This window comes from Salmo salar, unplaced genomic scaffold (assembly GCF_965601325.2).
Source record: "Salmo salar unplaced genomic scaffold, fSalSal1 ptg000257l, whole genome shotgun sequence".
Classification (NCBI taxonomy): Eukaryota; Metazoa; Chordata; class Actinopteri; order Salmoniformes; family Salmonidae; genus Salmo; species Salmo salar.
This window is the reverse complement of record NW_027675339.1, coordinates 2,002,501-2,030,000: the sequence shown is the minus strand read 5'-3', so window position 1 is coordinate 2,030,000 and position 27,500 is coordinate 2,002,501. Positions and strand designations below refer to the sequence as shown.

General features: G+C 42.3%; 2 protein-coding genes and 1 long non-coding RNA gene across 3 annotated transcripts in view; 2 read left to right on the top strand and 1 right to left on the bottom strand.

The window, feature by feature from the left end:
* The window catches only part of LOC145867291 (uncharacterized), a 358,109-nt gene that overhangs the window by 12,799 nt on the left and 317,810 nt on the right, over nt 1-27,500 (bottom strand). The gene's annotated exons all lie outside the window — the stretch shown is intronic.
* On the top strand, nt 13,983-16,963 carry LOC145867290 (haptoglobin-like). Its single transcript, XM_082971360.1, has 4 exons — nt 13,983-14,137; nt 14,466-14,578; nt 15,745-16,013; nt 16,199-16,963. The coding sequence occupies exons 1-4, from the start codon at nt 14,133-14,135 to the stop codon at nt 16,760-16,762; spliced, it is 951 nt and encodes a 316-aa protein (XP_082827486.1). The 5' UTR covers nt 13,983-14,132; the 3' UTR covers nt 16,763-16,963.
* On the top strand, nt 22,523-25,860 carry LOC145867296 (uncharacterized). Its single transcript, XR_014383294.1, has 3 exons — nt 22,523-23,296; nt 24,285-24,428; nt 25,744-25,860. It is a non-coding gene; the product is annotated as an uncharacterized LOC145867296 (long non-coding RNA).

Genomic DNA, 27,500 nt, shown 5'->3' with positions numbered 1-27,500 from the left:
CATGCTATCCTATAAAATCCTTTCTCTGTAATTAATATCACCTGATTAGCTAATCATGTAAATGTAATTAACTAGAAAGTCGGGACACCACGGAAGAGTGTTTATAGAGCCATTATCTTCCGAATAAACTCTTAACCTGATGGGGATAGGGGGCAGTATTTGCACGGCCGGATAAAAAACATACCCGATTTAATCTGGTTACTACTCCTGCCCAGTAACTAGAATATGCATATAATTAGATTTGGATAGAAAACACTCTAAAGTTTCTAAAACTGTTTTAATGGTGTCTGTGAGTATAACAAAACTCATATGGCAGTCAAAACCCTGAGACAAATCCTAACAGGAAGTGGAAATCTGATGTGTGGAATCACTTTCAAGCCTTTGCCATTGAAACTCACAGGGACTTATTAATCATTTAGCACTTCCTAAGGCTTCCACTAGATGTCAACAGTCTTTACAAAGTGGTTTGAGTCTTCTATGGTAGAAACTGACCCAAAGAGAGGCTTGGGAAGTTGGTCACAGGGGGAGGTTCATTACTACTATGACGTCGGCGCCCATGGGAACCCTTTTGTTCCGAAACGTTTAGTAAGACAATGCAATCGTCCGCCTTGAATATTATTGAAGCTCTGGTTGAAAAAGGCCCTAAAGATTTATGTTATACAACGTTTGACATGTTTGAATGAACGTAAATATATATTTTTTGCACATTCGTGACGACATGTCCCGCGCGCTTCAGTACATTATGAGTAGCCTTTGGAACGCGCTAACAAGAAGGAACTATTGGGACATAAATTATTAACTTTTTCGAACAAAACTACATTTGTTGTGGACCTGGGATTCCTGGAAGTGCCTTCTGATGAAGATAATCAAAAGGTAAGGGAATATTTACAATAGTATATTTGATTTTAGTTGGTTCCAAGATGGCGCTAACCTGTATCGCCTAGCCTATTTTTCTGAGCATATCACGTCGTTTATTGCAAAGTGTGATTTCCCAGTAAAGTTATTTTTAAATCTGGCAATGCGGTGCCAAATGGCCAAGAGGAGAAGACTGAGGGACACATGATGGAGGCAATGTCTGAAACCTATCGTCTTCACTCTTTTGAGTACCGGACTCCGGTTGCTTGGATGGATAGTCATGCTGTAGAGCGTGACCATTCTGGACTTCCTCCAGATGGTACCTAAGGGTGGTATTCTGCTGCATGGCAGAGTCCACTTGAGTACTTAGAGTACTGATTTTTGGACACGTGAGTGTCGCACTTGCTCCTTTCGGCTATAAAAAATGATACAGCTGTCTTTCATATGATCAAACTGAACTAACTGCTATCTTGAAATGTTGAAAAAGTGTTTTTAAATAGCTCAGTCTTATCACTCAATATAAGTCAAAATCTGTCACTTCCAGGAGTGCTCATTTTGTCAAAAATGAAAAAAATAACCCAACTCAAACATCTGCTACCTTGAAATGTCCAAAAAATGTATTTAAATGGGCCTACCAGACATCTTCTGGAGAGAAGAAGGCTCGATCTTCTCTCAAGAACGACAATCTTCATACCATAAGATAGTTCTTCTTGAGAGAAGATAATGAGACGGTCAGGTAGAGAAGACCAGACAAATGGTCCACCCACACAGACCTTGTGGTGAAGAAATCAGAACAGCACCTCTTCAACCTCCGGAGGCTGAAACCACAGTGTCGCAACCACAGGGCTCTCCAGAGGGTGGTGCGTTCTGCCCAACATATCACCGGGGGCAAAGTGCCTGCCCTCCAGGACATCTACAGCACCTGGTGTCACAGGAAGGTCAAGAAGATCATCAAGGACCTCAGCCACCCAGAGGACCTCAGCCACCCAGAGGACCTCAGCCACCCAGAGGACCTCAGCCGCTGGTCACTTTAATAATGTTTACTGTTTTACCCACTTCATATGTATATACTGTATTCTAGTCCTGGTTCATCCTATATAACTACTGCTGTCCACTTCATATGTATATACTGTATTCTAGTCCTGGTTCATCCTATATAACTACTGCTGGCCACTTCATATGTATATACTGTATTCTAGTCAAGGACTATCCTATTTAATTATTGCTGTCCACATACTGTTCTTCAGATATACTACATATTTGATCCATATTACCTATACATCCCTTTACATTTATATATACACTACCGGTCAAAAGTTTTAGAACAATTAAGGCTTTTTCTTTATTTGTACTATTTTCAACATTGTAGAATAATAGTGAAGACATCAAGACTATGAAATATCAGATATGGAATCATGTAGTAACCAAAAAAAGTGTTATATTTATATATTTTATATTTGAGATTCTTCAAAGTAGCCACCCTTTGCCTTGATGACAGCTTTGCACAATCTTGGCATTCTCTCAACCAGCTTCATGAGATAGTCACCTGGAATGCATTTCAATTAACAGGTGTGCCTTGTTAAAGTTAATTTGTGGAATTTCTTTCCTTCTAAATGCATTTGAGCCAATCAGTTGTGTTGTGACAAGGTAGGGTTGGTATACAGAAGATAGCTCTATTTGGTAAAAGACCAAGTCCTTATTATGGCAAGAACAGCTCAAATAAGCAAAGAGAAACGACATGAATGTAAAAATTAAGAAAAACCCTTGAATGAGTAAGTGTGTCCCAACATTTGACTGGTACTGTATATACACTGCTCAAAAAAATAAAGGGAACACTAAAATAACACATCCTAGATCTGAATGAATGAAATAATCTTATTAAATACTTTTTTCTTTACATAGATGAATGTGCTGACAACAAAATCACACAAAAATAATCAATGGAAATCCAATTTATCAACCCATGGAGGTCTGGATTTGGAGTCACACTCAAAATTAAAGTGGAAAACCACACTACAGGCTGATCCAACTTTGATGTAATGTCCTTAAAACAAGTCAAAATGAGGCTCAGTAGTGTGTGTGGCCTCCACGTGCCTGTATGACCTCCCTACAACGCCTGGGCATGCTCCTGATGAGGTGGCGGATGGTCTCCTGAGGGATCTCCACCCAGACCTGGACTAAAGCATCCGCCAACTCCTGGACAGTCTGTGGTGCAACGTGACGTTGGTGGATGGAGCGAGACATGATGTCCCAGATGTGCTCAATTGGATTCAGGTCTGGGGAACGGGCGAGCCAGTCCATAGCATCAATGCCTTCCTCTTGCAGGAACTGCTGACACACTCCAGCCACATGAGGTCTAGCATTGTCTTGCATTAGGAGGAACCCAGGGCCAACCGCACCAGCATATGGTCTCACAAGGGGTCTGAGGATCTCATCTCGGTACCTAATGGCAGTCAGGCTATCTCTGGCGAGCACATGGAGGGCTGTGCAGCCCCCCAAAGAAATGCCATCCCACACCATGACTGACCCACCGCCAAACCGGTCATGCTGGAGGATGTTGCAGGCAGCAGAACGTTCTCCACGGCGTCTCCAGACTGTCATGTCTGTCACATGTGCTCAGTGTGAACCTGCTTTCATCTGTGAAGAGCACAGGGTGCCAGTGGCGAATTTGCCAATCTTGGTGTTCTCTGGCAAATGCCAAACGTCCTGCACGGTGTTGGGCTGTAAGCACAACCCCCACCTGTGGACGTCGGGCCCTCATACCACCCTCATGGAGTCTGTTTCTGACCGTTTGAGCAGACACATGCACATTTGTGGCCTGCTGGAGGTCATTTTGCAGGGCTCTGGCAGTGCTCCTCCTGCTCCTCCTTGCACAAAGGCGGAGGTAGCGGTCCTGCTGCTGGGTTGTTGCCCTCCTACGGCCTCCTCCATGTCTCGTGATGTACTGGCCTGTCTCCTGGTAGCGCCTCCATGCTCTGGACACTACGCTGACAGACACAGCAAACCTTCTTGCCACAGCTCGCATTGATGTGCCATCCTGGATGAGCTGCACTACCTGAGCCACTTGTGTGGGTTGTAGACTCCGTCTCATGCTACCACTAGAGTGAAAGCACCGGCAGCATTCAAAAGTGACCAAAACATCAGCCAGGAAGCATAGGAACTGAGAAGTGGTCTGTGGTCCCCACCTGCAGAACCACTCCTTTATTGGGGGTGTCTTGCTAATTGCCTATAATTTCCACCTGTTGTCTATTCCATTTGCACAACAGCATGTGAAAGAAATGTATTGTCAATCAGTGTTGCTTCCTAAGTGGACAGTTTGATTTCACAGAAGTGTGATTGACTTGGAGTTACATTGTGTTGTTTAAGTGTTCCCTTTATTTTTTTGAGCAGTGTATATTTATTTAACCTTTATTTAACTAGGCAAGTCAGTTAAGAACAAATTCTTATTCACAATGACAGCCTACCCGGCCAAACCCGGACGACACCGGGCCAATTGTGCGCCGCTCTATGGGACTTTCAATCACGGCCGGATGTGATACAGCCTGGATTCAAACCAGGGACTGTAGTGACACCTCTTGCACTGAGATGCAGTGCCTTAGACCGCTGTGCCACTCGGGAGCCCCAGCCTCCTGTACATGTACATATTTACCTCAACTACCACGTATCCCTGCACATTGATATGGTATTGGTACTCCTTGTATATAGCTTCATGCTTGTGTGTTTTATTTCTCGCTTTTTTTATCATTTTATCTAAAACTCTACATCTTTGGGAAAGAGTTTGTAAGTAAGCATTTCACTGTTGTATTTGGCGCATGTAACAAATAACATTTGATTTGACACACACACACACACACACACACACACACACACACGAAATGCTAAATGTAATGTAATGGCTGCTGGCAGATGGGTGTTTTTATCTGTACACGTACCTGTACATCATGTCCTGTCCTGTAGTGTGATACCCAACACAACACACAGGTTCCAGTCTGGAATCACAAGCACTAAGGACAATCAGTGGTTGTGACAGTGTGACATAGAGCCACAATGACGTTACCAGTCTTATGTAACATCAGGCACTAAGAGCATGACAGTTCAGAGACATCAACAGCATTACAGTGCCAGGCAATCCATCCCTCTGTCCTTGCATCAGTCATTGCGTTATGCCAGCCCGCCCACTTGTTTCAGAAACATGAATGAATGATACCGATGAGACCATCTGAGAGACAATCTGCTAACTCGTTAGCCCTGACACAGTTCCTATTAACAATGGCTGTTGTATATGCTTTAATTACACTGATGAGGTACATGATACTGTTCAGCCAGTATCAATCCCTAGATCTACAGCAATATAAGTACACGACAACATACTGTACGTTGTACGCTCACCTCTTTGCTACAAAGCACTGCAGCTTTTTTTCTGTTTGTCAATGAAAGCCTCTCATTTTACATTTAATCGATACTATAGCAAAATAATTTTGCACGGACAAAAAGGAGGATGGCTATGAACAAACTACTCCACTCCAACGAGTGGCCATAAGAATGAGATCGCACACTGATGCATGTCAGAAGGTGCTTTCAACTGGGATGTGGTAGTAGCCCTGTCCTGCAGTCAAATGATCTAGTGGCCTCACGGGTGGAGTGATATTCTTATTTTTCATAATTTAATCATTTATAAACATTATTCGATTTTTTTTAATGCAGAAAATCCGGTGTTTCTATGTCTAACAGTTTTGTTATATTCAGTATTCTATGACGTATATAAAGTGTAATATTGGGATGCAAACTCAGAATTGAATACATCAGATAATGACCAGATCTCCCAGTGGAAGAAAGTCACATAATACTACAATTTCTTTCCCCAACACCAGCAAATTCTTTAGTTGCAAGGCTGGACTTTTCCTAATGTTGTTGAGAGACAAGAAGCATGGCAAAGGGACAGACTAATAGTTTACTCAACTTTACACTACTAGGCTACCTGTTCTCTCTCCCTCTGTCAACAGCCAAGTGGAATTCACATGATTTCACAAAGCTGGAACTCAGTCAGCTGTATAAGGAAATAAGCAAACAGGAAACCGCTCACCCAGAGGCGGCGCTCCTAGTGGCCGGAGACTTTAATGCAGGGAAACTTAAATCAGTTCTACCAAATTTATATCAACATGTTAAATGTGCATCCAGAGGGAAAAAAATTCTAGATCACCTGTACTCCACAGACAGAGACGCATACAAAGCTCTCCCTTGCCCTCCATTTGGTAAATCCGACCATAATTCTATCCTCCTGATTCCTGCTTACAAGCAAAAATTAAAGCAGGAAGCACCAGTGACTCGGTCAATAAAAAAGTGGTCAGATGAAGCAGATGCTAAACTACAGGACTGTTTTGCTATCACAGACTGGAACATGTTCCGGGATTCTAACGATGGCATTGAGGAGTACACCACATCAGTCACTGGCTTTATCAATAAGTGCATCAAGGACGTCGTCCCCACAGTAACTGTATGTACATACCCCAACCAGAAGCCATGGATTACAGGCAACATTCGCACTGAGCTAAAGGGTAGAGCTGCCGCTTTCAAGGTGCGGGACTCTAACCCGGAAGCCCATAAGAAATCCTGCTATGCCCTGTGACAAACCATCAAACAGGCAAAGTGTCAATACAGGGCTAAGATTGAATCATATTACACTGGCTCCGATGCTCGTCTTATGTGGCAGGGCTTGCAAACTATTACAGACTACAAAGGGAAGCACAGCCGCGAGCTGCCCAGTGACACGAGCCTACCAGATGAGCTAAATCACTTCTATGCTCACTTCGAGGCAAGCAACACTGAGGCATGCATGAGAGCATCAGCTGTTCCGGACGACTGTGTGATCATGCTCTCCGTAGCCGACGTGAGTAAGACCTTTAAACAGGTCAACATACACAAGGCTAGCCTCCCGGGTGGCGCAGTGGTCTAAGGTGCTAGCTGTGCCACCAGAGATTCGAGGTTTGAGCCTAGGCTCTGTCGCAGCCGGCAGCGACCGGGAGGCCCATGGGGCAGTGCACAATTGGCCCAGCATCGTCCGGGTTAGGGAGGGTTTGGCCGGCAGGGATATCCTTGTCTCATCGCGCACTAGCGACTCCTGTGGCGGGCCGGGCGCAGTGCACACTGACCAGGTCGCCAGGTGTACGGTGTTTCCTCCGACACATTGGTGCTGCTGGCTTCCGGGTTGGATGGGCATTGTGTCAAGAAGCAGCGCGTCTAGGTTGGGTTGTGTTTTGGAGGACGCATGGCTCTCGACCTTCGCCTCTCCAGAGTCCGTACGGGAGTTGCAGCAAAGAGACAAGACTGTCACTACTACCAATTGGATACCATGAAATTGGGAAGAAAAAAAAGGGGTAAAAAATAATAAAAAATAACATACACAAGGCTGCGGGGCCAGATGGATTACCAGGATGTGTGCTCCTGGCATGTGCTGACCAACTGGCAGGTGTCTTCACTGACATTTTCAACATGTCCCTGATTGAGTCTGTAATACCAACAAGTTTCAAAAAGACCACCATAGTGGTGCCCAGTGCCCAAGAACACAAAGGCAACCTGTCTAAATGACTCACGCACTCACGTCTGTAGCTGTGAAGTGCTTTGAAAGGTTGGTAATGGCTCACATCAACACCATTATCCCAGAAACCCTAGACCCACTCCAATTTGCATACCGCCCAAACAGATCCACAGATGATGCAATCTCTATTGCACTCCACACTGCCCTTTCCCACCTGGATAAAAGGAACACTTAGGTGAGAATGCTGTTCATTGACTACAGCTCAGCGTTCAACACCATAGTACCCTCAAAGTTCATCACTAAGCTAAGGATCCTGGGACTAAACACCTCCCTCTGCAACTGGATCCTGGACTTCCTGACAGGCCAGGTGGTGAGGGTAGGTAGCAACACATCTGCCACGCTGGTCCTCAACACTGGAGCTCCCCAGGGGTGTGTGCTCAGTCCCCTCCTGTACTCCTTGTTCACCCATGACTGCATGGCCAGGCACGACTCCAACCTAATCATTAACCTGTTAGGGCTAGGGGGCAGTATTGACACGGCTGGATAAAAAACATACCCGATTTAATCTGGTTACCACTCCTACCCAGTAACTAGAATATGCATATACTTATTACATATGGATATAAAACACCCTAAAGTTTCTAAAACTGTTTGAATGGTGTCTGTGAGTATAACAGAACTCAAATGGCAGGTCAAAACCTGAGAGATTCCTTTACAGGAAGTGGCCTGTCTGACCATTTCTTGAACTTCTTTTCCATCTCTATCTTTTACTAAGGATCTCTGCTCTAACGTGACACTTCCTACGTCGTCCATAGGCGCTTAGAGCCCGGGAAAAAACAGAATGTCGTCATCCCAGCCCCAGGCTGAAACACATTATCGCCTTTCTCAAGTGGCCGATCAAGGGACTCTGGGCTTAGGCGCGTGACCCGACCGCCCCCGCCTTTGTGATTTTTTTCCTCTGTTTGCCGAAAAGGAGATTCCCTGTCGGAATATTATCGCTTTTCTACGAGAAAAATGGCGTAAAAATTGATTTTAAACAGCGGTTGACATGCTTCGAAGTACGGTAATGGAATATTTAGAATTTTTTTGTCACGAATTGCGCCATGCGCACGACCCTTCTTTACCATTTCGGATAGTGTCTGGAACGCACGAACAAAACGCCGCTATTCGGATATAACGATGGATTATTTTGGACCAAACCAACATTTGTTATTGAAGTAGCAGTCCTGGGAGTGCATTCTGACGAAGACAACAAAAGGTAATCAAACTTTTATAATAGTAAATATGATTATGGTGAGTGCTAAACTTGCCGGGTGTCTAAATAGCTAGCCCGTGATGCCTGGGCTATGTACTTAGAATATTGCAAAATGTGCTTTCACCAAAAAGCTATTTTAAAATCGGACATATCGAGTGCATAGAGGAGGTCTGTATCTATAATTCTTAAAATAATTGTTATGCTTTTTGTGAACGTTTATCGTGAGTAATTTAGTAAAATGTTAGCGAATTCCCCGGAAGTTTGCGGGGGGTATGCTAGTTCTGAACGTCACATGCTAATGTAAAAAGCTGGTTTTTGATATAAATATGAACTTGATTGAACAAAACATGCATGTATTGTATAACATAATGTCCTAGGGTTGTCATCTGATGAAGATCATCGAAGGTGAGTGCTGCATTTAGCTGTCTTCTGGGTTTTGGTGACATTATATGCTAGCTTGAAAAATGGGTGTCTGATTATTTCTGGCTTGGTACTCTGCTGACATAATCTAATGTTTTGCTTTCGTTGTAAAGCCTTTTTGAAATCGGACAGTGTGGTTAGATTAACGAGAGTCTTGTCTTTAAATAGCTGTAAAATAGTCATATGTTTGAGAAATTGAAGTAATAGGATTTTTAAGGTTTTGAAAATCGCGCCACAGGCTTCAAGTGGCTGTTACGTAGGTGGGACGAATTCGTCCCGCCTAGCCCATAGAGGTTAAGTTTGCAGTCGACACAACAGTGGTAGGCCTGATCACCGACAACGACGAGACAGCCTATAGGGAGGAGGTCAGAGACCTAGCCAGGTGGTGCCAGAATAACAACCTATCCCTCAACGTAACCAAGACTAAGGAGATGATTGTGGACCACAGGAAAAGGAGGACCGAGCACGCCCCCATTCTCATCAACGGGGCTGTAGTGGAGCAGGTTGAGAGCTTCAAGTTCCTTGGTGTCCACATCAACAACAAACTAGAATGATCCAAACACACCATGACAGTCGTGAAGAGGGCACGACAAAGCCTATTCCCCCTCAGGAAACTAAAAAGATTTGATATGGGTCCTGAGATTCTCAAAAGGTTCTACAGCTGCAACATCGATAGCATCCTGACTGGTTGCATCACTGCCTGGTATGGCAACTACTCGGCCTCTGACCGCAAGGCACTACAGAGGGTAGTGCATACGGCCCAGTACATCACTGGGGCTAAGCTGCCTGCCATCCAGGACCTCTACACCAGGCAATGTCAGAGGAAGGGCCTAAAAATTGTCAAAGACCCCAGCAACCCCAGTCATAGACTGTTCTCTCTACTACCGCATGGCAAGCGGTACCGGAGTGCCAAGTCTAGGACAAAAAGGCTTCTCAACAGTTTTTACCCCCAAGCCATAAGACTCCTGAACAGGTAATCAAATGGCTACCCGGACTATCTGCATTGTGTCCCACCCACCACCCGCCAACCCCTCTTTTACGCTACTGCTACTCTCTGTTCATCATATATGCATAGTCACTTTAACCATATCTACATGTACATACTACCTCAATCAGCCTGACTAACCGGTGTCTGTATGTAGCCTCGCTACTTTTATAGCCTCGCTACTGTATATAGCCTGTCTTTTTACTGTTGTTTTATTTCTTTACTTACCTGTTGCTCACCTAATACCTTTTATGCACTATTGGTTAGAGCCTGTAAGTAAGCATTTCACTGTAAGGTCTACACCTGCTGTATTCAGCGCACATGACAAATCAACTTTGGTGAAAATTTCCTAGAGATGAACGTACTTTGGTGCAAAAAGTGCAAATCAATCCCAGAACAACGCAAAGGACCTTGTGAAGATGGTGGAGGAAACAGGTACAAAAGTATCTATATCCACAGTAAAACGAGTCCTATATCAACATAAGGCCACTCAGAAAGGAAGAAGCCACTGCTCCAAAACCACCATAAAAAAAGCCAGACTACAGTTTGCAACTGCACATGGGGACAAATATCATACTTTTTGGAGAAATGTCCTCTGATCTGATGAAACAAAAATAGAACTGTTGGCCATAATGACCATCGTTCTGTTTGGAGGAAAAAGGGGGAGGCTTGCAAGCCGAAGAATACCATCCCAACTGTGAAGCACGGGGGTGGCAGCATCATGTTGTGGGGGTGCTTTGCTGCAGGAGGGACTGGTGCACTTCACAAAATAGATGGCATCATGAGGTAGGAAAATTATGTGGACATATTGAAGCAACATCTCAAGACATCAGTCAGGAAGTTAAAGCTTGGTCTCAAATGGGTCTTCCAAATGGACAATGACCCCAAACATACTTCCAATGTTGTGGCAAAATGGCTTAAGGACAAACAAAGTTAATGTATTGGAGTGGCGATCACAAAGCCCTGACCTCAATCCTATAGAAAATGTGTGGGCAGAACTGAAAAAGTGTGTGCGAGCAAGGTCTACAAACCTGACTCAGTTACACCAACTCTGTCAGGAGGAATGGGGCAAAATTCACCCAACATATTGTGGGAAGCTTGAGGAAGGCTACCCAAAACCTTTGACCCAAGTTAAACAATTTAAAGGCAATGCTACCAAATACTAATTGAGTGTATGTAAACTTCTGACCCACTGGGAATGCGATGAAAGAAATAAAAGCTGAAATAAATTATTCTCCCTACTATCTTTCTGACATTTCACAGTCTTAACATAAAGTGGTGATCCTAACTGACCTAAGACAGGGAACTTTTACTAGAATTAAATGTCAGGAATTGTGAAAAACTGAGTTTAAATGTATTTGGGTAAGGTGTATGTAAACCTCCGACTTCAACGGTATATCTCCCTGACTAACTTCAAGCATCAGCTATCTGAGCAGCTTACCGATCATTGCAGCTGTACATAGCCCATCTGTAAATAGCCCATCCAACTACCTACAAATCAAATCAAATCAAATGTATTTATATAGCCCTTCGTACATCAGCTGAAATCTCAAAGTGCTGTACAGAAACCCAGCCTAAAACCCCAAACAGCAAGCAATGCATGTGAAAGAAGCACGGTGGCTAGGAAAAACTCCCTAGGAAAAACTCCCTAGAAAGGCCAAAAACCTAGGAAGAAACCTAGAGAGGAACCAGAATATGAGGGGTGGCCAGTCCTCTTCTGGCTGTGCCGGGTGGATATTATAACAGAACATGGTCAAGATGTTAAAATGTTAATAAATGACCAGCATGGTCAGATAATAATAATCATTGTAGTTGTCGAGGGTGCAACAAGTACGTCCGGTGAACAGGTCAGGGTTCCGTAGCCGCAGGCAGAACAGTTGAAACTGGAGCAGCAGCATGGCCAGGTGGACTGGGGACAGCAAGGAGTCATCATGCCAGGTAGTCCTGAGGCATGGTCCTAGGGCTCAGGTCCTCCGAGAGAAAGAAAGAAAGAGAGAAAGAGAGAATTAGAGAGAGCATATTTACATTCACACAGGACACCGGATAAGACAAGAGAAATACTCCAGATGTAACAGACTGACCCTAGCCCCCCGACACATAAACTACTGCAGCATAAATACTGGAGGCTGAGACAGGAGGGATCAGAAGACACTGTGGCCCCATCCGATGATGCCCCCGGACAGGGCCAAACAGGCAGGATATAACCCCACCCACTTTGCCAAAGCACAGCCCCCACACCACTAGAGGGATGTCTACAACCACCAACTCACCGAAGACAAGGCCGAGTATAGCCCACAAAGATCTCCGCCATGGCACAACCCAAGGGGGGGGGCGCCAACCCATCCCCATATTGTTTTATTTACTTTTTTTGTTCTTTTGCACACCAGTATTTCTACTTGCACATCATCATCTGCACATCTATCACTCCAGTGTTAATAACACTGGATTTTTTTATTGTGTTATTGACTGTACTTCTGTTTATTCCATGTGTAACTCTGTGTTGTTGTTTGTGTCGAACTGCTTTGCTTTATCTTGGCCAGGTCGCAGTTGTAAATGAGAACTTGTTCTCAACTAGCCTACCTGGTTAAATAAAGGACTTGTTCTCAACTGGCCTACCTGGTTAAATAAAGGACTTGTTCTCAACTGGCCTACCTGGTTAAATAAAGGACTTGTTCTCAACTGGCCCACCTGGTTAAATAAAGGACTTGTTCTCAACTGGCCTACCTGGTTAAATAAAGGACTTGTTCTCAACTGGCCTACCTGGTTAAATAAAGGACTTGTTCTCAACTGGCCCACCTGGTTAAATAAAGGACTTGTTCTCAACTGGCCTACCTGGTTAAATAAAGGACTTGTTCTCAACTGGCCCACCTGGTTAAATAAAGGACTTGTTCTCAACTGGCCTACCTGGTTAAATAAAGGACTTGATTCTCAACTGGCCCACCTGGTTAAATAAAGGACTTGTTCTCAACTGGCCTACCTGGTTAAATAAAGGACTTGTTCTCAACTGGCCCACCTGGTTAAATAAAGGACTTGTTCTCAACTGGCCTACCTGGTTAAATAAAGGACTTGTTCTCAACTGGCCCACCTGGTTAAATAAAGGACTTGTTCTCAACTGGCCACCTGGTTAAATAAAGGACTTGTTCTCAACTGGCCCACCTGGTTAAATAAAGGACTTGTTCTCAACTGGCCACCTGGTTAAATAAAGGTGAAATAAATGTTTTTGTTTATAAAAAAAAAATGTCTGACATCAATGTGTGAGCAACTACAATAATTGAATATGGTCAATTTCAAACATTTGTATATAACATAAACATACTGTTGACATGTAGGCTATGGTGTAATGGAATGGTTTGCCTTGTGTGGTAGGTTTTGTGGGTTTTGACACTCTTATGTAGGTGTTATAACCAGCCATAAAATAACTCAATATATGTCACAACAGGTCCAAATATGTGTCATAACAGTGTTATGACCATATTATAACAGGCTATGACAAGTTATGTCAGCTGTTATGACATATTATGACATGGTTATGACTGTGTCATAATGTTTTATGACGCTGGATGTCAAGTACAGTGTTACCAAAGTGAGTCGTAAACAGCAAATGTGAGTCAACAACAAACAACAACAACTATGACGGTATCACATTTTTTAAATAACACACTCTGATGCGGCATTTATATGCACCTCATTTACTTTCAATAAACCAAATTGACACACAAATTATAGATGTGCTGTGTCCTGTTCTGATTTCATAATTCATACCCTATGAAATGATTTATCCCTCAGATGGTCTTCTCTGATACTAGTTGGCTGTGGCTGAGCTCCAGATGGGGTCAGGGTTAGGGTTTGGACACGATTCCAATAATGGGTTGGCATGAACAGAGATTTTGCAATCTCTCCGATTTTCGGGAATCAGAACTGAAGCTGTGTCCAGCAAAATTCCCAGCGGTGGGCAGACAGGGGGTGAGTTCTCTCCTCAGCAGATATAAGGCCTTGGTCCTATAACTTCTCACGGAGTACATCGTCTTTACAGAGGAGACACAGCTCAACATACAAACTGATAAACAGATATTTCCATCAAAATGTGGTATGTTATACTTTTCATATTCTTTCTTCAACAAAACCCTAGTTGCCTGGCAATTGTTGTCATTGCAGTACCAATCCAAATGAATCTCTGAAATGTCTTTGGACAATGGATCTTTGTAAAATGGCAGGGAAACACAGCTACTTAAATCTTTCAAAAAACATTCAAATTGCTCTAGCTAGAGACCTTTTCTAAATATAGGTTAACAAGCAAGCCCAGAGACTTCCTAAGTAAAGGAACCGTTAGTTGTGGTACTAGTGAGTGTTTGGGCGCTGTCTGTCAGTTGGCTCTGTGTGTGTGTACTGTACTTATGTGTTCCTTCTGTCCGCAGGTCATCCCTGGTAGTGCTCCTCGCGGCCTCCTGTGTCTGTCTGGAACAGGACAAAATCAAAATCAAAATCAAAACCAATACCAAATCAATTGATGAGATGTCAGACAATTCAGGTAGCTATCTGTCTAACTGACACATAACCAACTCCCTGCCTTATGCCAATACGGGCTTACTTTTTCTGATTTAGATTGAAATGTCAACAAAGTGAGAGGGATGAAACGTTTTCAAACAAAAACATGTACATTTTAAAGATCATTGACAACCTTTCTTGTCCCATGTCTATGTTAAGGTGGGTGTTAGTGACACCATTGATGCAGAATATCGCCCAAAAATATTGGACTTACACATTACACGTGTGTTTTCACACGTGCAATTTGTCTATTTCCGAAACATATTATATTTGCTGGCCCATTGTGACTGGTTCGTGTAAGGATATCACTCACATTTCAATTACACTGTCACTCTCATCGGATGTTCTGAAGCCAATCTTCACTATGGATCCCCTTACGCAACTCTGAGCTGAGCAGACACAAGCTGTTCCTATTCAGCCTGTTGGAGAATACAGTAGCTGTGGCCAAAATGAGGATGTCACTATCACTTTCAAGTGAGAACCTTGTTAAGTCTCACGGCTCACAGCTATTATCCCGATTATCTTAAAAATCGATTCAGCAGCGACACACATGAGATGACAGGGATCAAAGAGAAGGCAAGCAGGGAGGAAAGGAAGGAGAGATCCTCAGTCTCAGCTTCCTCCAAGCTGGATGGTAAAATATGTCATTAGGAAAATCTACAGAGCATGAAAGCCTTGAAAAGTAAAATTCCTCAAAATCCACCTCTCATCAAACGTTTCAGGAAAATGTTTGAGAAGAGAAATGACACTAATTCCATCCTCATCTAGGTTTCTGCGTATTGTGACCTCCAAGGTAATTCTGTGAAAGCTAGCCTTGTCTGGCTCAAGTCATGACAACACTTATTTTTTTTAGATAATAGTAGATGATTAATGAATTTACTGAACTTTTGTCAGGTCAAAGCTAAAAGGTTCCAGAAAGCTACTACCAAATGCTATGTGTATTCAAGTGAATAGTGTTGATTTTAGCAAACTCAAACTCAAACTAAAACAAAGGCTGGAATTGTATTGAGGCACATTTCATTTTTCTGCAATAATCTTTTATGGTTGTGTTTGAGTTGCACAGCAGTAAGTGCTAGGTGGTGCTGAGTTGGGGATGTTTTAACCATATAGAGATTGTATAGAAATAATGTTGTTGTGTTTCTTGCCCAGACCTGCGCTTCAGGCGTATGGTTGGGGGCACCCTGGCCCCTCATGTCCCCTGGCAGGCCATGGTCTATCTGAGTAAAAACGTCATGAACGGGGGCTTCGCTGGGGGAGCTCTAATCTCTGACCGCTGGGTCCTGACCGCTGGCAGGAACTTGTTTGTCAGGAAGAGTAGGCAGGACACCCAGGGGAAAGAACCAATCATCCCCAAGGTGTACCTAGGCATCACGCGATACTCCCAAGCCAATGACTCCAAAGAAGTTGCTGTAGAAAAGGTGAGCTAGTATACCCATTACCATCTCTTTCAAACAATATACAGACAATTCAGTATTTACAGCAAGCAGAACTGCACTGGGCTCTCTCACCTACATCATCATTTTCAGTCTTATAGGTAGTTAGAGCACAAATACAGTAGATCGTCAAAAAAAAGGTCCTATGAATTATTCCCTTCCCCTTCTAGGTGGTTCTGCACCCAGGCTTCCAGAGCGTGTCAGACTGGGACAACGACCTGGCTCTGATTCAGCTGAAGGAGCCATTCACCTTGAGCGAGGCTGTGATGCCCATCCCTCTGCCTGAGAGGGGTGAGGACCTGGCTGAGGCAGCCCAGGAGAAAGGCATCATCACAGGCTGGGGTTGGGGGGTCCACTTCACCCCCGCTGAGTCACTGAAACACCTGGTATTGCCTGTGGCATCGCATAGCTTCTGTAAGGCAGAGTACAACCGTGGTGGCAGCACTCCAACCATAGACGACAACATGTTCTGTACTGGAGCCAGCAAGTACCAGGAGAATGTGTGCTTTGGGGATGCAGGCGGTGCCCTGGCAGTCCAGGACCCCAAAGACGGCAGAGTGTATGCTGCAGGGATCCTGTCCTTCGATAAGGCCTGTGCCGTGAGGAAATACGCTGTCTACATGAAGCTCTCTGCCTACATGCCTTGGATCAACAGTGTCCTCAGGGGTGACAGTGAGAAATCAGCCAGTCTCCGCTCCAGTGTAATGTCTGAGATGTTTTCGAGGCAGTTGTAGCCTCCACTCAGCACAGTTTCAGATATGAGAGCCGGGGCTCATAATCTCCATTATGCCTTTGCTAACAAAGTAATTTTCTGACTTGATCTTGTAAAACTCTCTCAAGTTTCGACTTTCATTGAGTGTGTGCCCCCGCCTGATTGAGTGTGTCTTCCGATGTTGATTTCAAAGGATTTTCAATAAATTAATCTCTCCTAAGAAGTTTGGTTTCCGATGTTTCACCTTATAACTTTTATTCACATTTTCTTCAACTCATTTTAGAATGCTGGGAAACATATTTTAGATCATCTCTACAAGCTGGAACCTTAGAGCATGTTAGAGCCATTAAAACAAGTAACCTACAGCTAGGACATGAGACGATTTTGAAGTTCATTTAAGTAATGGAATTATTAAGGAAAATTGTTATCTGGCCAAGGAGGATATTGTGTTGAGACCAGCAAGGGTTTTTTAGTAGATTTGTCATGAAAATCATTCAAGAAGGAAATAACTTGTTCTAAAATAGAGCTACATAAACGAGGGTCTAGAATCCCTCCCAGCAGGGGAATGGAGGTCATGTCACTCCTGGTTAGTGACTAATTTAAATACAGAAGACAAAAGGCTTGTCATCACAGCTCAACACTAGTTAATAGCTCTCTTGCTTTGGAGCAGCCTGCTGTACCACAATTTGTTCAGTTTCAACAAGAGATATCTCAGAAATGGTGCCGAAGAGTATGGCTGATGTTTTACATGCCCGTAATCAATTGTGCTATTTTGTTGATTTTTTGTGTTGTTTGTAACTTATTTTTTAACTTATTTTGTACATAATGTTGCTGCTACCGTCTCTTACGACCGAAAATAACTTCTGGACATCAGAACTGGGATTACTCACCACGGACTGGTAGAAGCTTTTTCCTTTAATCTCTATGTACTAGGGGCTATGTGGGACGCATGCGTCCCACCCCTGGTACACCCTATCAACAACAGGTGAAATATCAAGAGCGCCAAATTTGAAAACAATTAAATGTCATAATTCAAATTTCTCAAAAATACAACTATCTTACACCCTTTGAAAGATAAACATCTCCTTAATCTAACCACGTTGTCCGATTTCAAAAAGGCTTTACGGCGAAAGCATAAAGTTAGATTATGTTAGGAGAGTACATTGACAATAGCTGTGTGTAATGTTTTGTCAATTCAAAGACAGGCATCACCAAAAGCAGAAAACCAGCTAAAATTATGCACTAACCTTTGACAATCTCCATCAGATGACACTCCTAGGACATTATGTTAGACAATACATGCATTTTTAGTTCTATCAAGTTCATATTTATATCCAAAAATAGCGTTTTACTATGGCGTTGATGTTGAGGAAATCGTTTCCCTCCAATAACCGCCAGTCAAATCAGCACGACAAATTAAATAATTACTATTCGAAAACATTGGTAAAATATTATATTGTCATTCAAAGAATTATAGATTTACATCTCTTGAATGCAACCGGATTGCCAGATTTAAAAATAACCTTACTGGGAAATCACACTTTGCAATAATCTGAGCACTGCGCCCATAAAAATACGCTTTGCGATACAGACTAACCGCCATGTTGGAGAGATCTAAAATCGAAAATACTATGTAAATAATCCATTACCTTTGATTCTCTTCATCAGATGTCACTTCCAGGAATCCCAGGTCCATAACAAATGTAGTTTTGTTCGAAAAAGCTCATAATTTATGTCCAAAAAGCTCTGTGTTGTTAGCACATGATCTATGCCAGCCGAACTTCTCATCATGAACGAGGGGAAAAAAAATATTTATGTTCGTTCAAACATGTCAAACGTTGTATAGCATAAATCATTAGTGCCTTTTTCAACCAGAACATGAATAATATTCAAGGCGGACATTTGCATTCTCTTTTCAAACGTTTCGGAACGAGAGTACCCAACATGAACTCGCGCGCCAGAGTCTAATCGGCCACCACCGTTCCAAGGCTCTTGTTCGTTCAGTTCTCACAGTATAAGACTCAAACCACTTTCTAAAGACTGGTGACATCTAGTGGAAGCCATAGGAAGTGCTCAACAATTAATAAGCCCCTGTGTGTTTCAATGGCATAGGCTTAAAGGTAATTCAACACATCAGGTATCCACTTCCTGTCAGAATTTGTCTCAGGGTTTTGACTGCCATATGAGTTCTGTTATCCTTACAGACACCATTCAAACAGTTTTAGAAAATTCAGAGTGTTTTCTATCCAAACCTGAACAATAATATGCATATTCTAGCTTCTGAGTTGGTGTAGGAGGCAGTTAAAAATGGGCACATATTTTTTTCAAAATTCTCAATACTGCCCCCTAGCCCCAAGAGGTTGTTCCTTTTTCCCCCACGCTGTTTGTGGGGTGTTGCCTCTTTGTGTTTTGAGCAGTTAACGTATCTGCATTTTCTTGGTTTTGTGTACGTGTTTATTTCAGTGTGAAGAATAAACATGTGTTCGCTCCCAGCTGCGCTTTGGTCCTCTTCCTCATCACCCGACGACGATCGTTACACAGAGATGTTAAAAATCTGTTTAAAAAATCGTCAAAGAGTAATTATTTTAACCTAAAGCATTTAATAAAGACACTTATAGTACAATATTATGGGGAATAGGAATGAGAGGGCTACGTACACCATTTTAGGAAGGGATCACAGCAGTGATTGAATGAGGGTATGAGGCATGAGTTGAGGTGTTCAGAGGCTTGACCAGTGCAGGACAGGATTTGACTGGGAAGACAATAACACAAAAACACTACACAGTGAGACAAAAGAGCTAAGAATGAGTCATAGATGTGTAATAATGTGATTGTGTTTGTGATTGACTCTACACAAAGTAATGAGAGAAAATTGACAGGGGTTTCCTCACAGTGCTTGGAGAGGAAACATTCAATGTGCCAGTGGATGAGTGGGCCACATGAGACATGGCTTCCAGTTCATGTGAGGAGGTAGTTGACAATGGTAGTGGAGTGGTCATCGCTTGTTAAATCATGGAACAGGAGGGAATTCAGTTGGAAATACAAATAGCAGATACGTTCCCTTGAAGCTGAGCCATCGTAGGTTTGAACAACAAGTTTGTCCATGAAGATAAACACGGAATTCAAATCTCACCCACTTGGCAAATCAAAGTAGCCCAAGAAACTTTTTCTGAATAAAGCCCTGATCATCCACATACAGTACCTGACGATAACTGAGAACGGCAAGCAGACTGGTGGCAACCATAGGTCCCAGAGTGGGGGGGGGGGGCAATTTTTTTGCCCTGGGACCCAGAGTTTATCCTTATCTGTTGACCTAACCAGGAAAACTCTGGACCCTATGAGGTATGACAATGATGAATCAGTTGTAAAAGGTTTTGTAAGGGCTCTGATGGAACCAGTTTTAACTAAATCAGGGCACATGGTTTTAATAGCTCTTAGGGCTCGCGGACCGCTACCGGGACACCTACGACAACATCCGGTGAAATTGCAGAGCACCAAATTCAAAATAGAAATATCGTAATATTAAACATTCATGAAAATACAAGTGTCATACATCATTTAAAAGCTTAGAATCTTGGCAATCGAACTGCGTTGTCAGATTTCAAAAAGGCTTTACGGTGAAAGCATAGCATTCGATTATCTGAGGACAGCACCCCACAATAACATATTTTCCAAACAAGCACAGGCGTCACAGAATCCCAAATAGCGATAAAATAAATCACTTACCTTTGAAGATCTTCCTCTGTTTGCAATCCCGAGGGTCCCAGCTACACAATGAATGGTCGAGTCCTTCTTTATATCCCAAATCAGTCTGTTTAGCAGGCGCCATGACTTCAGAAATCCACTCCTTCAACATGCAGACACCAGCACACCACTGAAGCCATTAAGAACTATATTCAAAAACACACCTGGTAAACTGTTCAATCACCAGGCACACGACTCAACATAGTTCAATGACAGAGACTGTGGACTTAGAATAAAAAATAAAAATTGTGAAAATTAATAAAATAAAGTTGCAGCTGTCTTTGATATGCTCAAAATTAACTAACTGCTATCTTGAAATGTAGAGAAAGTGTTTTAAAATAGGCATCCAATCATTTGAAAATTAGTCGAAAGGCTAAGTGATTCTCTTCCTGAGAAGAAGCTGACAGCCTTCAAACAGAGCAAAAAAAGTGGTCCCAAAAAATATGTCAAATTGAATCAAAAAATGATACAGCTGTCTTTAATAAGATCAAACTGAACTAACTGCTATCTTGAAATGTTGAAAAAGTGTTTTTAAATAGGCATCCTATCATTTGAAAATTAGTTGAAAGGCTAAGTGATTCTCCTCCTGAGAAGAAGTTGACAGCCTTCAAACATAGTGCAAAAAAAGTGGGCGTGAACATAGAATATTTTTGGGTCCAAAAAAATAATATACAGCTGTCTTTAATAAGATCAAACTGAACTAACTGCTATCTAGAAATGTTGAAAAAGTGTTTTTAAATAGCTCAGTCATATCACTCAATATGAGTCAAAATCTGTCACATCCAGGAGTGCTCATTATGTCAAAAATGAAAAAAATAACAACTCACAGCTGTGTTAATAGACCCAACTCAAACATCTGCTATCTTGAAATGTCCAAAAAAGGTATTTAAATGGGTCTACCAGACATCTTCTGGAGAGAAGAAGGCTCGATCTTTTCTCAAGAAGAACAATCTTCATACCATAAGACAGTTCTTCTTGAGAGAAGATAAGGTCAGGGACTCCTGTCTTACTTTCTGTCATGTTGAGATGGGTTTCCCTGTCTTACTTTCTGTCATGTTGAGATGGGTTAGTTCTTCTTGAGAGAACTAACCCAAAATTAGTCTAACTAACCCAAAATTAGTTAGGTGTGTCCATCCAGGGGAACGTCCCTGGTGGTGTGTCCTTCCAGGGGAACGTCCCCGGAGGTGTGTCCTTCCAGGGGAATCAGTGCCAGTAGCTCTTCTTTAAAGTCATTTCCATGAAAATAACAGACATAAACACACATCTGTGCTACATGGGTGTTGTCAGTTCTCTCATCAATAGCCAGGGGAAAATGCTCAGCCTGACTGAGCCCCTCCAGAACAATCCTATACACGTCATCCGCCAGAGCACAGACACGGCGTCCGGCTGATGTCACAGACAGGAGCACCTGTTTGACAGACGCAATTAGGCTATCCATAGACTTGTCTGTAGCCAATTCCTCCAAAACTGTCACCATGCATTTTTTAAACAGCTCTGCGTCTGTGAAGGGCATGTTGTGTTTGGTTAGAACCCAGGATGCTTTTAGGAAGCACTTGTGACCTCCTGTTGTTGGGTCAGGCCACGAAGGAGGATTCTACTGCCGTGTTTGTAGCTTGTAGTTAATGCTTCAGTGATTCTGCTTCAGGCCTCTGTCTGGGGCGGGAAGGCTACTTTGAAAGTACCATGTTTAGATTCATAATGCCGTCTGAGATTGAATTCTTTGCAAACAAGACACACTCTGGCTTGGCATTGGAGAAATATGGTAAGATGAATGGATATCTCTCTGTCCGTTCTTCCCTGAAACTTTGATTTTCATTATCCACCTTTCTTTTGTTACTTTTTGAGAGCAACATGTTCTCTTGCTATCAAGCTCATTGTTCTGAATGAATGTTGACATTAATAAAGTAGTGTAGACTACAGTAGGCTACGTAGACCTGTTTTTCCCCACCAATCAACACACAGAGAAATAAACAAAAAGTTATAATTGAATAGAGATATTGGTGATTTTATGAACTTAATCAGATCTAAATTATTTATTGTCACTGAATGTACTATGTACTAATGAAATGTGTTAAACATGTTGTTCAATTTGTAGTGTAGGCGTATTAATTGTGCTAATATTATATGCTAATTATGTTCTGGCCCGCCCACTTTAACTCAGAAAAAAATTCTCCCGATGTCACGTCCTGACCAGAGAAAGCTGTTATTTTCTATGGTAGAGTAGGTCAGGGCGTGACAGGGGGTTTTTCTAGTTTAGTTTTTCTATGTTGTTTTCTAGTTTTGTATTTCTATGTTGGGTTTTGTTTGGGATGATCTCCAATTAGAGGCAGCTGGTCATCGTTGTCTCTAATTGGAGATCATACTTAAGTAGGTGTTTTTCCCACCTGGGTTTGTGGGAGATTGTTTTTGAGTAGTGTATGTTTCACCTCTGCATCACGGTTTGTTGTTTTTTTGTTCTTTAGGTTATGTGTATGTATTGCATAGTTTCACAGTTCAATAAAATATGTGGAACGATAATCACACTGCACTTTGGTCCGCTCCTCTCTATGACAACCGTGACACCCGAAGCCAAATCTAGTTGACAAACCCTGTTTTATAGTATGTCATGGCCTTTACTGGCCAACTGCTGTTATGTTTATGATATACTATGGTGTTGTGTCACTAGACTTTGACCAGATATTATTGCATCCAAAGATCGATTGTACCTAGAACATAGATACAGAGCCACTTGTTATCAGGAAGGTGCTCTCTCAGCACAACGGAAAATATCTCAATGACTTGACATGTTCTGGTTGTGAATTCAGGCTACAAGGTAAGAATCTTCCCAGTGATTATTGTAAAGTGTGTAGAGAAATTAAATGTATGGTGTTATTTTAGTATAGTGACTGACAGTAAAACACTCAGATCTAACAGTCCATTTCACCTGGGACAGTTATGTGACAGTTCAATCATACAAAATGGTGCTAACTGGGCGTAGGCGAGTCAAATTCAAAAACATATTGTTCATATATTCATATATTGTGGTTATTTTACAATTTGTATATTTTTATGTATAAGTTGTAAATCGTCTTTCAAAATATCGTAAAATTTGTTTTCAAACTTACAATGAGCTCCTCTTTCCTGTGTAATCTGGTTTGAAACCACTGAACAGACTTTTCTTAACATTGTTATTATGAACTGAATTCAGTAACAGCATAATAATATCATACCTGTTGAACAAAACAACACACTAGAATGAGAGAAATTATTAAAAGAGAAAGTGAGACATTAATATTATTATTAGTTATTATCTATTATTATCTATTAATTAAATCACCTGACTGTTTCTATGTATGTTAGTAAATGTTTTATTTCTAAGAGATAATGAATATAAGAGAACAATTGACATTCAATAATTAGTTGTCACTGTGTTAACCACAACCAACATGCTGGATCTCTGTTTAGTTGTTACTGTGTTGACCACAACCAACATGCTGGATCTCTGTTTAGTTGTCACTGTGTTAACCACAACGAACATGCTGGATCTCTGTTTAGTTGTCACTGTGTTAACCACAACCAACATGCTGGATCTCTGTTTAGTTGTTACTGTGTTAACCACAACCAACATGCTGGATCTCTGTTTAGTTGTCACTGTGTTGACCACAACCAACATGCTGGATCTCTGTTTAGTTGTTACTGTGTTAACCACAACCAACATGCTGGATCTCTGTTTAGTTGTCACTGTGTTAACCAACATGCTGGATCTCTGTTTAGTTGTCACTGTGTTAACCACAACCAACATGCTGGATCTCTGTTTACAGGGGTCCATGCTCTAAAATGAGTCTCTCTGGGGAGAGAGAGGAGGGGGGCCCTGCCTCTAAAATGAGTCTCTCTGGGGAGAGAGAGGAGGGGGCCCCTGCCTCCAAAATGCATCTCTCTGGGGGACATGACACCAAAGCTAAGAGGTAAGATGACAATTTTATGAAGAATTGATTAAGTTTTTTTCCTAAATAAATAACTATCTTAAGGTGAATGCACTTACTGTAAATCTCTCTGGATAAGAGCATCTGCTAAATCAGGGGTTCTCAATCCGGGGTCTGTGGAGGTACTGCAGGGGTTCTGCAGGAAGCGCGGGGAGTGGTGGTGTATCCAGGGAGAAAACTAAACTAATATTCTGAAATGTCATTGTGGTCTTATGTTCCCATCTATTGGAATTATTTAGCAACTGCAGTAGTGCTGAAAAAATGTGTTATTCCTTACTAAAGTAGTAATTACTGAGAACAACTAGTTAATTTTATCACTTACAATCATAAAATAAGAACTTATACCATAACAAACAATTAAACTGACATAAACCAAAATCACTATATATGTAGTTATTTAGTTAATTACCAAATTGAGCCGGTCGGTCACATTTAAGAGTGAGGGAGATATATAGCATTTTGCAAAAAAAAACATGATTTTTGTCTCTCTGAAATGAAACCATCAAGTGATAGATTTTAAACAAATACATGTCTGTCATTGAACAACCCCATGTCATGATAGTGAACAACTCCATGTCATGATTAGATAGTGAACAACCCCATGATTAGATAGTGAACAACCCCATGATTAGATAGTGAACAACTCCATGATTAGATAGTGAACAACCCCATGATTAGATAGTGAACAACCCCATGATTAGATAGTGAACAACCCCATGATTAGATAGTGAACAACCCCATGATTAGATAGTGAACAACCCCATGATTAGATAGTGAACAACCCCATGATTAGATAGTGAACAACCCCATGATTAGACAGTGAACAACCCCATGATTAGATAGTGAACAACCCCATGATTAGATAGTGAACAACCCCATGATTAGATAGTGAACAACCCCATGATTAGATAGTGAACAACCCCATGATTAGATAGTGAACAACTCCATGATTAGATAGTGAACAACCCCATGATTAGATAGTGAACAACTCCATGATTAGATAGTGAACAACCCCATGATTAGATAGTGAACAACCCCATGATTAGACAGTGAACAACCCCATGATTAGATAGTGAACAACCCCATGATTAGACAGTGAACAACCCCATGATTAGATAGTGAACAACCCCATGATTAGATAGTGAAAAAACACAATTTATTTGATAATTTCTTTAAGCAATAAAATCGAATTTTCTGAAAATTGATACATAGCGTTTTAGAATGAAAGTCTTCTGATATTTCCCATCTTAGCTCAGAGTAGATGAGAGATGTAATATTTGTCTCTGTTTTGTTGAAGACCAATCAAGCAGGAGAGACCAGCCTCCCCTGTACCCAGCTGTGTGTCCATGAAGAGTGACCAGTCTATGAATCTACCTATGAAGTTTAGAGAGGGAGACTTTTCTACTGAACAAAGGTAAGAAGAACTCATGGGTCATGGTCAGTGAGTTAAACAACACTGTCTCTAGTCATTTCTCCTCTCCCATTTTCACATTTCTTTTGGTTGTTTTCATAATCCATAGGCTAATACTTTTGTCCATTTTCATAGTCCTAAAACAATATTAAACAAACACAACATTCCCTCCCTGTATGTGTGTGTCTGTCTGTCTGTCTGTCTGTCTGTCTGTCTGTCTGTCTGTCTGTCTGTCTGTCTGTCTGTCTGTCTGTCTGTCTGTCTGTCTATCTGTCTATCTGTCTGTCTGTCTGTCTGTCTGTCTGTCTGTCTGTCTGTCTGTCTGTCTGTGTCTCTCTCTGCATGTCTGTGTGTCTGTGTCTCTCTGTCTCTGTGTCTGTCTGTCTCTGTCTCTGTCTGTCTGTCTCTGTCTGTCTGTCTGTCTGTCTGTCTGTCTGTCTGTCTGTCTGTCTGTCTGTCTGTCTGTCTGTCTGTCTGTCTGTCTGTCTGTCTGTCTGTCTGTCTGTCTGTCTGTCTCTCTGCCTGTCTGTCTGTCTGTCTCTATCTGTCTCTGTCTGTCTGTGTCTGTCTCTGTCTGTGTGTATTTCGCTGTCTGTGTGTCTGTCTATGTCTGTCTGTGTGTCTGTCTCTGTCCGTCTGTGTGTCTGTCTATCTGTCTCTGTCTGGCTGTGTGTCTGTGTCTCTCTGTCTCTGTGTCTCTCTGTCGCTGTGTCTGTCTGTCTCTGTGTCTCTGTGTCTGTCTGTCTGTCTGTCTGTCTGTCTGTCTGTCTGTCTGTCTGTCTGTCTGTCTGTCTGTCTGTCTGTCTGTCTGTCTGTCTGTCTGTCTGTCTGTCTCTCTCTGCATGTCTGTGTGTCTGTGTCTCTCTGTCTCTGTGTCTCTCTGTTGCTGTGTCTGTCTGTCTGTCTGTCTGTCTGTCTGTCTGTCTGTCTGTCTGTCTGTCTGTCTGTCTGTCTGTCTGTCTGTCTGTCTATGTCTGTGTGTCTGTGTCTGTCTCTGTCTCTTTGCCTGTCTGTCTGTCTGTCTGTCTGTCTGTCTGTCTGTCTGTCTGTCTGTCTGTCTGTCTGTCTGTCTCTATCTATCTCTATCTGTCTGTGTCTGTCTCTGTCTCTTTGCCTGTCTCTCTGCCTGTCTGTCTGTGTCTGTCTCTGTCTGTGTGTATTTCGCTGTCTGTGTGTCTGTCTATGTCTGTGTGTCTGTCTATGTCTGTCTGTGTGTCTGTCTCTGTCCGTCTGTGTGTCTGTCTATCTGTTTCTGTCTGGCTGTGTGTCTGTGTCTCTGTGTCTCTCTGTCGCTGTGTCTGTCTGTCTCTGTGTCTCTGTCTCTGTGTCTGTCTGTGTCTGTCTGTCTGTCTGTCTGTCTGTCTGTCTGTCTGTCTGTCTGTCTGTCTGTGTATCTATCTCCGTCTGTCTGTGTATCTGTCTGTCTGTCTGTCTGTCTGTCTGTCTGTCTGTCTGTCTGTCTGTCTGTCTGTCTGTCTGTCTGTCTGTCTGTCTGTCTGTCTGTCTGATCCAGAGCTCTTCTTATGTTTCCCATCTGAGATCAGAGTAGATGAGAGATGTAATGTTTGTCTCTGTTGTGTTGAAGTCCAATCAAGCAGGAGAGACCAGCCTCCCCTGTTCCCAGCTGTGTGTCCATGAAGAGT